Source organism: Columba livia, chromosome 5, assembly GCF_036013475.1.
Source record: "Columba livia isolate bColLiv1 breed racing homer chromosome 5, bColLiv1.pat.W.v2, whole genome shotgun sequence".
In the NCBI taxonomy this organism is placed as follows: domain Eukaryota; kingdom Metazoa; phylum Chordata; class Aves; order Columbiformes; family Columbidae; genus Columba; species Columba livia.
In genome coordinates this window covers 66,497,386-66,509,657 of record NC_088606.1, presented here as the reverse complement: position 1 = coordinate 66,509,657, position 12,272 = coordinate 66,497,386, and the positions used below count along the sequence as shown (strand labels likewise).

Sequence of the window (12,272 nt, the reverse complement as noted above, 5' to 3'; positions counted from 1 at the left end):
GAGCAATTGCTCAGGTTTCTTTTCATGATACCCAACTGATTTGCATTTTCCACTCTTTGGTTGCCACATGGTTAATATCAACGTCGTCTATTGAAGGGAATACCTTGTATTTTGATGTTCTGACAACCATGTCCTGGCTCCTCTGTCGCAGCACGGTTCTGTGTGATTGACAGCTCCATGAGCCTGATGTAAAAGATGTGTTGGTTGACAGATTTTGAACAGATAAATGTTATTCCTCAGAGATTCTGTATCATGAACGTTATTCCCATTGAATTAATATCTTCCCTTGAGCTGGAGTGGGTGAGCTGTATTTTTTCCCTTGCTTCCATTCCTTCTGTCGCGCTTAGTGACTCACTGTGCAGGAATGGAAATTTATAACTGACCATGTCTCATGATCTAAAGAGCTTTATTATCAAAAAAACAGGTCTTACATTTCGGTAACAAAAGCTGATGTGCTGTCTTGCTGCTAGACTTGGATTTTGCATGGCCTAGGGTGGTTTTGATGGTGTTTTTGAGCTTTATTTTGGTGTTCATTTGAAAGCACTGTTGCAATTTTTTAGGGTGCACATCGGTGTTCAAGACCAACTACCACATTTCATCTGGTCATGGGCTGCAACAAAAAGGGTGAAAAGACTAGATCCCACGTCTGTCAGTGCAAAATATCTGTGTTTTGTGTGTACTCCTGTAATTCTGTGCCACTAAACTATCCCTATTTTTTGTTTGATTTGTTGATAATAAGTCATTGAAGGTTAGAAAACATTGTCCAGCTTTTTTGACTAAGCTACACTCTCATTTCTTTGTGGTCACCACACCATGTGCATCTAATGAATTCTGACTTATTTCATAACTCAGGCAGTCTCTGTAGGTCCTGCTGTGGTTTAGCTGGTGTTTGCTCAGGGTGAAGAGTGTGACAGTGGGAGGCGTTGCAGGGACAGTAAATATTGTAAGAATTTAAAAATACTGCTGCAGGGACTGTAAATACTGTGTGGTAGAAATACAACAGCAGTATTGTTATCAGATAACTCATTTAAAACCAAACCTTCAAGATACTTCAGAAAAGGAATTCCTCAATGCTATTTCAGGCAGTTAAATTATGATGTCCCATCCTTGTGCTTTATACGAAGGTGCCAATGTCAGACCTGTGAAAGGAAGTTATTTCAGAAGATAAATATTGTGCGTTACTGATGCAATGTGTGTAAACACTGTAGAAAGATTATTTTCCCTTGAAATTCATTCTGAAGAAATGTGAAGCTATATCTAATTTTGCCAATGTAGCAAATCTTTGAGAATTAGAAATACACACCATTATCTGCAATATTTACATGCGATCAGGAACAGATAGAACACAAGAATAGACTGAACATGTTGAATTCTCAAGGTGCATTAAAAAAAGACTTAAACTGTGATCAGAAGTTAGTGGTTTGTATTATTATTTGTATTATTAAAATCAAAGCCGTGTCATACCATAGTGTTTACTCTGTTAGAAACAGTTGTCAATTGAAAGTCCTTCATGTCCTGGTTGTACTTTTTACAGTTGAAAACGTTTGCCGACCGATATTTGGACAGTCAAGAAGACACTGTGTACATATAAAATATTGTGATTTCTGCCTTCAAGTTTGCTCTTCGAAATTCAGAATTGAAATATTCAAATGAATTTGTTATTTGATTTGTGTAGATGGGATCAGAGATTGCTTTCAGATGTATGCAGAATTTACCAGGATAAATATGTTTCATTCTAAAAGACAAAGTTAAAGGAAACACTTCATTCTCTTTGTAAACTTCAGTTTTATTTTTACTAGCTCTTCTGTTGTCATAACCAGTGGTTGCAATATAAGCTACAATAGCAAAATTCCTAATTCATTTAAAATTCCGGCTTGGTTAGAAGCAGAGAGCTGGAAAGGGTTTTCAAGGTTTTCCTCTGCTGCTCCTCCTCCCATAAATCTCTCCTAAGATAAATGTGGCTTAAAATGAATTAGAATTCTTGCTTGCAATTTTTTGTGAGATTGCTGAGGATCAGATCAATCGTCAGAACAGCCTGGAATCAAGTGGCTGATGAGACACCTTGTAACATCTGTTCCACTTGGCTTTTCAAACAGGTTTGCCATGTTCTTTCCCTGAAGAAGGATCCAGTCTCTAATGTTTGTGGAAGGACTTGAAAAGTCGTGTGTTTTCACTATACTTGTGCGTTAATTATTATAGATGAATGCACGTTTGAAATCTAATTCTGTTTGTGTGTGTTTTGCCATGGAATTTATAGGTTTATTGAGTATGTTTCTATTTATTTATGACATTTGTAAATTTTAGAATGTAAGATACTGTTTGAATGTGGTTTTTTTATTAACTAGAATTTTAAAAATAATTTCTCTTTGCAGAAATGCATTAGATTTAACCCAGAAGCTTCAGTGTGGATTGCAAAGCAACGAATTCTGTGCACTTTGAATCAGAGTTTGAAAGATGTCCTGAATTATGGACTGTTCCAACCTGCAAGCAACGGGAGAGATGGGAAGTTTTTGGATGAGGAACGACTTCTTAGGGAATACCCACAGCCAGTGAATAAAGGAGTTCCTTCACTAGAGGTACTTTTAGATCTAATATCTAAAACATTTGTATTATGTTTGTACAGTAAATTGTATTTGAGGTTTCTACATGCATTTGAATTGCATGTGGGAAACAGTGATTGGCAGGTCTGAACTTGGACCACTTGCTCAATGGAGCTGTTCTGTGTGTTATTCCCCAAAAGGCTGCAAAGAATAAATCCCTCTGGGAAATTTGATTTTGGAGTTTTCCTCTGCTGAGAACCCAGGAAATGTGTCTTACTCTGTGATTTAATAAAGAAATATCAAGTTCTAGATTAACTTTTGGGTCTCTGATGTTTGCAATATTAGGGTGGCGGTTGCTGGATAACCAGCCTTTGCTTTCTCCCAGATATAGGGTTTTCTTTCTCATGGAAACTTGCTTGGGTGTGGATGCAAAACAGTTGCACTGGAATTTCCCCCCTCCCCGTTACTCATGGGGAATAAACTGGGCAGAACTATTATGGGACTGGGTGAACAGGGAGTGGAGCCAGATTGCACTGAAACACAGTATAGCGGGAAACTGGGGCATGAAACTTGTATTTGATTCATTTTGCTATTGTTTGTATAGTGGTCCATCAGCCACTAATAATCTGCAATTAATAGACTTCACTGTAACACAAATCCAACAAAAAAGAACAGTCAATCACCCGTGTCCATACTATATTAAATATAATTAAGTAAAATTAAATAACCACTTGATTAATTTTTCTGTCATGTTGTTTCGTGAGTGTTCATGGTTCACAAAATTCCTCTCACCACAGCTAAAGGATTTTACAACTCGGGGGTTAAAATGGGTCTTGTGAAAACTGGTGTTAAATCCTCATTCAATACAGTCTCCTTGTCCTACAGACCTGCTGCATTCTTTGAATTCTACGATTAGATAATAGTAAATTATAACTATGTAAACCCCATGATTTTTGCTGTAGATCTTGGTGCTCTGGCCATAGGGCAGCAAATTGCTCAGCGTAAAATGTGAGTAAGATTTGGCCAAAAAAAGCGGCAATTCTCACAACCTCCTTCACAGGACCAGTCCCGTTGAACACCAGAAGAACTAATCCCACGTGTAAGTTGTGCCTAGGTTGATTTAGGGATTTTTCAGGATTTGAGTTTTGCTTACATGAACTGTAAAACCACCATGCCACTATGCTAAGCAGAGTGCTGATTATTGGTGACTATTCAGAATGAAATCCTAAGCCTTTTTAAAAAAAATTGCCTAAATCTACATCGTCATGGATGATACTTTCTGGTAAGGTCAGAAAATGAGTTTTTAAGCAAAGTAGGCCATTTAAAATTTATCCTTTTTATTTCCTCCCTCAGTTTCGATACAAGAAAAGAGTGTACAAACAGTTTAATCTTGATGAAAAACAGCTGGCCAAGCTTCATACAAAGGTATGTGTGATTTACTGGAGAAGCTAGGAAGTGCCTCCTGAGCAAAGTCATGTCTGAGAAGCTGGAAATAAATAGGAGCTCATGGCCACCTGGGCCAGTTGCTGAACAACAACCAGTATGTGCAATGGGGATGTATAAATTGGGGTTTGGGAATTTCTCTCATAGAAAAATTCCCATGTCTGACTCTCCTATATGTACCCAAAGAATCTGAAAAGAACCTTACTTCATAAATACAATGTGCTTTTGTCATGCTGCAAAAATGCTGATCTGTGTCTTTAGACTTGTTTGCAGGTCAGAATAATAATAATGATCACTATACACCATCCTAATTTCTTATTGAATCAATCTTTCCCACATTTTTTCATTAAAACTATAAAAACCAGAATCTTCTCACTGTGCTTGACTTTTGAACATTATAAACCGTACGATTTATGCTTTCAGGATAAAGTCAGGTTCTCCAGGAATGTGAATTAGCTACTGTTCAGTGGTGTCAATGGATATTGACATCAAGTGACAGAATATTTTACTTAGTCAAGATTTTATTTTTAAAATCAGAGGATGATTCGTTTTTCACTCTTTGTTTCAGGCTAATTTGAGAAAATTTATGGATCATGTCCACCATCTCTCAGTGGAGAAAATCACAAAGATGTTGGACCGAGGACTGGACCCAAACTATCATGACCTAGAAACTGGAGGTCAGAATAATAAAAGTGGCAGCATAAAGTTGCACTTTGGGTTTGTTCAACATAAATTGATGAACAGGCTGAATCTCACACGCTCTTTTTGCTGCTTTCATAACTCTAGGCTAATGCAGTCTGTAGGGTTTTGCCATCTGAAGGAGAAAATTGGTAATTTATGATTGAGCAGCATTTTTAACTTAACATTTTTAAGGCGAATGGTCTGCATTTAATAAATTTGCTCCTCTTTTTCTAAGTACCTGTATTCTCTTTTTTAGAAACACCCCTGACTTTGGCAGTTCAGCTTGACAATGCAGTAGAAGTGATAAAAGCTCTGAAAAATGGAGGAGCACATTTAGACTTCAGAGCCAAAGATGGAATGACAGCTGTGCACAAAGCAGCCAGAGCCAAGAACCAAGTAACCCTCAAGGTAAATGCTTTCAGTAGGAAATGATACATTATTTTGTAGAAAAAAATACATAAAGGAGAATGCTTTCAGTTAATTACTCTGTTGTCCTCAATGAATCCTCTGATATGTACTTGTTCTAGTGATTTCTTGTGGCTTTCAGGATTTGCTTTCAATAAAGGGCCTTTTCATTTCCAAGTGGGTTTTTTTGGTAGGAAGAAATAGTGGTGAAATTTAACCTTATTTATTGATAGGTTGGGAAAGATCTGTCTGAGGAAATAGAAATCGAGTGATTGTTGCTTATCAAATGCCAGTGGCATGGATTACACATTATATCTTAACACAGCCTCTTCTGTTTTCTTTTGTATTTTAACAGGTGTTCTTAAATCACCTTGATAATTCTGGATTAAGTCTTACGCTTATGGCTTTTCTGTATTTCCTTTTGACAGATATTCAAATTGTGTGACATTTTTCATAAAGCATCTTGTAACTGAAGAGGCGAACGTGTTGCAAAGGCAACGCGGCATTTTCAGAACTGACATTTCTGAACTTAATGAGAGGATGGAAATCAAATGTTGCCACTCATCTTTCCCTTGCTATCCCTCTCCATTCCTTTAGATCCTAATTCTTCCATGGTCATTCATTGCTTAATTTACTCTGTGCTGCGGCCCATTCTATCAAGAATTGAGCAAAAAACATGCATTATGGCAAATACCAACCTTGTAAATACTTTTTTAGGTAGAAAAGTCCCTTTATAGTTAAAGTCCCTCCAAATATGGGGTTTTTCACAGTTCATGGTTGCTTTTCAGACGCTTTTAGAGCTTGGAGCATCTCCCAACTACAAGGACAGCTGTGGGCTGACCCCCCTGTACCACACGGCCGTCGTGGGGGGGGATCCGTTCTGCTGCGAGTTGCTGCTCCACGAACACGCCACCGTCAGCTGTAAAGACGAAAACGGGTGGCAAGAAATTCATCAGGTGGGAAAGGTTACTTGTTGTTGGGAGTTGGGAAATGTGCTGTGTCTGTTCTGTATTCTGAAGGCCATTTGGATATATGTAGTCCATGCACATGCAAGTATGGAATTACTGCCTTTTTCTGTTTGCTTATTACTTTGTGTCTTGCTGGGGTGAATTAGAAGTGGGAGCTGTTCCAGTGGAGTTCTGTAGCTTTGAAATCCTATGGTTACTGTGCATTTTGCTGTAGAAATTGCACTTATATTTCTGTAATGTTCTCATGGAAGTTTAGCATCCCATCAGTGGCACATCAGTAAAACAGTGTAACTAGATCTTTTTGTTAGATGCCAATTTTAGAATCCTTGCTAACGCTTCTTGCGTGTTTGTCAGAGGTACATTCTCTTTTCTCTCTAGTGAGCTTTGCAGGAAGATTTGGATTCAGGATTCTGCTGCCAGGATCCTTCAGTGTGTTGCACTGAAGGGTGTTAAACTCTTACACACTTAGTGCTGAGTTTTCATTCCGTCTGGGTGTGGAAACTGAGATTCCAGTGATTTTTTTTTTCTGATGTTTGTACACAGGTTTTCCTTTCCTCTTCTACATGTTAAGTGTGTGGATAAAGGTGGTAGCATGGTTGGACTAAATGGCCTTTGAAGGTCCCTTCCAGCTCAAACTATTCAATGATTCTATGCTTGATAAAGAAAAATTATTTTTGAAAAGTAATCTTTTGAGGTTCATAGTACTCATGATACCTTGAATAAGCTACAGTACCAGAACTTGTCAGGCACTGGCACATCTTGGTCAGTTTCACTGTAGCTATTGGGAAGGTAGAACTTCTTCCTCATCAAAGACCTACATTGCATCTCTTACAAAGACTTGCCATGTTTGGCAAGGCATTTTCTCAAAACAAAACAACAACAAACAAATGCACATACACACACAAAACCAGACCCCTCCAAACCCTCCCAAAACAAAAAAGAACATTTTCTTTGAACTCTTGTCTGCTCCAGAAACGTCTGAATATTGCACAACAGTTGTGTGTAAGAACGCTTTATTGATTTCTCTTTGCAGGGTGATAAACTCAGCGATTCACAAAGTTTAAAGATTCTAGCAGTCCGAATGTTATTGCAGTTATTTTATGCCTTTTCTTTCTGTGGATGAGTTAGAGCAATAAGAAATGTAACTGATATAGTGTGATCAGATAAATAAAGGTGTGAGTAATCAACCTACGGACCTGCTTAGGATATCTAGACTCTCTTTTTTTGTGCACTAACATATTTCTTTCCTCCTTTTCTTTGTAAGAAATGGGAGACCGCTTTGGTACCCAGGTTTGGGCAGAGATCTGAGCTCTTTCCCAGTGTGTGTTCATGTCGAGGTTGTTTGGATCCATCTTTACTAGGGAAAAAAAAGAAAGATTAATCTACTACCATTGTTTCTGAGGATGTGGAGGAAATGGATTATATAGATCAAATTTTTACCCCATCTGGACTCCCTGAAAATGTAGAGAAAAATTCCCTATTTTGATAACCCAACCTTATACACATATGGTTATTATTTTCTCATAATGAAACAGAGCTTTCCAAACCTATTGGATCGGTTGTAATCCTAAATAAATCAATGTTCACATCTGGATTGCAGCTATCTGATTTCAGTAATCAATAATACAAGCATCCCTCAGTGAATTAAGACAGACGATGCTTTGATACAGTCCCATATGTTGTGGTCTGTGTGAAGAAGGCCACGTTACCTTCTATGGCAAGGAAATAATTGGTAGCAAGTATATTTTTCATTTTGCTAACACAATCTTTAACTATAGAAATTAAGCCTCTGGGTTATCCTTATAGTAAAGGGGGAAATCTGTCAACTTAAATTCTATATTATTATACAGGAATTAAACTGATCTGAGATGATACGAAGTTGGAAACGTTACACATTTGGAGGTGCTCATTTGGTGCACTGGAGAGAAGAAGGTAGTCAAGTAAATGAGTATGATGAGGGGAAATACTGTGGTTTTTCACAAACTTATTTGCTAATCAGGAAAATTTCAAATTTCGCTGGGGTCTCATTCATCAAGATTTATTTCCAAGTATTCAGGGTCTAAGATTTTATTTGTGTGGCTAATAAAGTAACTCTTGAAGATGTTCCCGTTTTTGGATCAGTGCCCTGTACATGCTGTGCACCTGCTTGACATCACAGAATCAAGAAGATTAGTAATAGATTTTTGGCCAGATTTCCCCAAGCTGTTTTCACACCTTAAAAGCAAACTTTAGAAATCTGATCATCTTCAGTGCCATCTAGTGGTCAACTTTCTGAACATCAGCAGGATGAAAAAACTTTTGTCAGTCTGCTTGTCACATTTGATAGTTGTCAATATTAGTCAATAAAAAGTGCCAAACTTTGTATTTTCTTGAAGCCTTGAAAATGCTGTTCCTTAAATAAGCAGGTGCTTAAACTTATGCACAGACTTGCTGTGTCTAAAGTGCACACATTGGTGTTTACAGGCGGGTATGGACATATGGGTGTGAATCATGGAGTCATTTCAGCTGGAAGAGACCCTCAGAATCATCAAGTCCAACCATAACCCAATTCTAGCACTAAACCATGTCCCTAAGAACCTCGTCTAAATGCCTTTTAAACCCCTCCAGGGATGGTGACTCCACCACTTCCCCGGGCAGCCTGTTCCAGTGCCCCACAGCCCTTTCTGTGAAGAATTTTTTCCTAACATCTAATCTAAACCTCCCCTGGCACAACTTGAGGCCATTTCCTCTTGTCCTATCCCATTCAGTCCAGGGGGGGTTCTAAAAATGAGACCCTACCTAAAAATAACATCTTCTCTGCTAAAAATCTTTACCTGGAATGCTTAGTTAGAGACCTTATTGCAGCCTTTCTGTACTTAAAAGGGGCTGATAAGAAAGATGGGGACAGACTTTTAGCAGGACCTGTTGCAGTCGGACAAGGGGTGATGGTTTTAAACTAAAGGAGGGAGATTCAGGCTGGACATGAGGAAGAAATTGTTGGCCCTGAGGGTGGTGAGAGCCTGGCCCAGGTTGGCCGGAGAGGTGGCGGATGAAGCATCCCTGGAGACATCCCAGGCCAGGCTGGACGGGGCTCTGAGCAACCTGAGCTGCTGAAGATGTCCCTGCTCATGGCAGGGGGGGCACTGGGGGAACTTTGAAGGTCCCTTCCAACCCAAATCATTCCATGATTCTGTTGCATGTCTTCACAGGCTTGCCGATATGGACACGTCCAACATCTAGAGCATCTCCTGTTCTACGGGGCGGACATGTGTGCACAGAATGCATCAGGGAACACGGCGCTACACATCTGTGCCCTCTACAACCAGGTGAGCTGGCACACGCCACCCAGTGCCACAGAGTCCCACCATCCTCCTCCTGGGACATAAAGGTCCCTGGCAGGAGCTGAGGGCTGCCTGGGGTCCCCTCGGTGTGGCTGAGTTGGGGGATGTCTCACTTTGGGTCCGGGGGCTCGAGTCCCATGGAGACTTGACACAAGTGCTGTAACAGAATAACACGTAGCCAGGAAAAATAAAAGGCATAATGGAGGTACAAACACTAAATGTTTCATGCTCTAGAAAGTGAAGCTTGTTGGGTTTTCTGTTGAAGAGTTTTACTCGTTTGGTGTTAGGTTTTCCTGGGACACAGTTTCCTCACTTTTAATGTACATTTTGCAATAAATTTCCCATTATTATTGATCTGTAGAGACAAGTTACACTGAAGAAGAAAATAGCTCGTTATTTTTTGTTTGTTTTATTATGCAAGGAAGTGTTACAGGTTTTAAACAGTGGTGTTAAAAACTAGAGAGAATATAATGGCATGAAAACTATATTATTAGTATTTTATGCACTGATTAAAAATAGAGCTGCTCATCAAAGGTAGCAACAGTATACATATCAAATAGAAAATAAAACAACATGGTGTTCTACCAGCTTGTCATTTTTTTGGTATTATATCCAAATATTTGTTTCCTATTCAGAATTCATTGCTGTTTTGCTAGAAATTAAATTAGAAGTAAATAAGAAACACTTGGAAAATACTGTGGAAATGTATCTGTAGATCATACAGGAGATATACAACTTGTGCAGTCATTTACAATTAATAGAACCATCTGATTTGATAGCATTTTATACTCCCTTTGCATGGATGGGATGGGAAGGGAATGAGTTTTACAACTATGTTAAAACACAGCCTGTATAATGTTACATTGAATTAGGAAAAAACAAGTCATCAGATGTGACTGTAACTAGTGAAACATCTGTTAAAGCATCTGCTTTTTAACTAATTACCATGTTAGTTTTTTTTCAACAGTCTTGTCAAGACAGATTACTCATTTAGGTCTAAAATACTGTCAACTTCTTAAAACAAAAGGGTTTTGGGAGTTATTTGACATTTTTCGAGACTGTTGACTTGATGTGTGTGTCACGATTGATACGATGCTGAAATTAGAATAATCCTGTAGAATGATGGCATTTTTCATGTGGAGACGTGTTTTCCCCCTGACCTCAGTGGAGAAAATTATTCTGTAGAAGACTCAAGAGGCTCCAATTGAAATTGCATCTACAAATTTGCAGTTATTTTCATAGTCGTTAAGCTTGGCATTGGAAATGAAAGTTAAACATCTTGTGGCTGCGCTGTCAGGCTTCTGGTTTCTGTCATGAGGTGTATGTGAAAATAACAAGATTTTGAGGGTGCTGTGAAACCGTAACCTACACAGATGTTTTTCAGGGTCCCCTTTTATTGAAAATTGTTTTTCACTAATGCGGAAAGATGGAGATTTTCTGGCTTTGCTGGATGGAGAGGATGGGAAAGACAGTATTAGATTATCCTTTTTACCTCTCGATTCCTGTAGATGGAGTCATTACCCATTTAATTTTCCCTTTCAGTCTTCCCTGGGGAATTTTCTTGGGAAATTTTGTGAAGTTGGTAGTTCTGTTTTCCTGAGTGTCAGTGAAGTGCTAGATTGGAATAAACCATTATTTTAAAAATGATTTCATGACCACCCAGTAACTCACTGAAATCTAGACTGATGCTACACCTCCGTATTTTGCCAATAGCAGCGCTGGGATGAAGTGTGCAGCCTTTCAGGCAGCTCGACAATGTGCAATTTTCACTGAATTAACAAAGGAAATGTAATACAAATAATTCCTGGTGGTGGCTTTTTTTTTTGCTCATTCTCTCTGGTTTGTTCTCCCTAATGCTGGGAGGATGGGGAGGAAGCAAAAGGGAGAGAGGATGAAGCTGAGAATGCTTCTGTTTTAAATGAATAAATCAATAAACACACACATGCAGTACTTAATCTAAAACTAATTTTCCTGGCAATTCTTACATTGAACAACTCTGACCACTTTTGTCAAAGGTTTTCTTATGAAAGCCATTTAATCAATAAATCCCTTTGGTTTTTGTTACACTGCAGACAGCTTAGTTAAATGTGTAAATCAGGTGAAGTTTTAAAATGTGTAATTATTTTGCTTTTGTAGTGTTGAATTATTTATTCTCATAACCAAATTAATAATCAGCCAATAAATACAATACGCTTCCTAATATCATTATTTATATTCTTAAATTTTGGATCAGAATTGGGCATTTTAATGGTAAAGGGTTCTACTAGCATTTCTAATCTGTTTACTGAGCAGTACCTGGTGGGATATAGTGGGATAGTTGTTATGGGAATACAATATAGTGTGCAAACCTAGAATTGTTTAGGAGTCAGACAAAGAGGAATTTAGGAAAATTAACTACGAAAATAACTTGTTGTTGTTGTTTTTAAGCTCGTAGGTCTTTCTCTAGATTGCAGCATGTTTTCTTCTTTTGAATGAGTGTTAACAGAGAAGCCAGAAAACCAAGAAAAATATTGTGACATTTTGCACATTGCTCTTGGTCTTTCTATATTTAGAGATACAGAGAACACACCTAATGTGCCAATGTCAGTGCAAGCAACTGAGGCTATCTCAATTAATTATATCTCATTAAAAAATTACTATCTAGGAGATGATTGTTAATGTACCGTCTTGAGATATGATCCATTCTGCTGTTTCAATCTGTTATCCAGATAAGAAGTATGGGAACAAAAGGTTATTTTTTTATGAGTACTGAAATTTGGTGAAAGGGTGGGATGGGTTCCTCCATGGATATATTTATTTAGGACAACCCTGTGACTGGGGAGACTTAATGGTATCAAGAATCTCACATGATAAATTAGAAACCACATTGACAAAAGTTATTTTCAATCATTATTTCTGGGTGTTGACTTATGACT

The 12,272-nt window shown here is 38.2% G+C and overlaps 1 protein-coding gene across 3 annotated transcripts in view; it reads left to right on the top strand.

The window, feature by feature from the left end:
* Positions 1 to 12,272, top strand: part of SHANK2 (SH3 and multiple ankyrin repeat domains 2) — a 315,788-nt gene that overhangs the window by 41,372 nt on the left and 262,144 nt on the right. For all 3 annotated transcript variants that reach the window (XM_065065546.1, XM_065065547.1, XM_065065548.1), the window contains exons 6-11: positions 2,373 to 2,576; positions 3,894 to 3,965; positions 4,552 to 4,660; positions 4,921 to 5,072; positions 5,858 to 6,025; positions 9,226 to 9,342. In XM_065065546.1, coding sequence (XP_064921618.1) covers positions 2,373 to 2,576; positions 3,894 to 3,965; positions 4,552 to 4,660; positions 4,921 to 5,072; positions 5,858 to 6,025; positions 9,226 to 9,342 — 822 coding nt within the window. The remainder of the gene's footprint in view (positions 1 to 2,372; positions 2,577 to 3,893; positions 3,966 to 4,551; positions 4,661 to 4,920; positions 5,073 to 5,857; positions 6,026 to 9,225; positions 9,343 to 12,272) is intronic.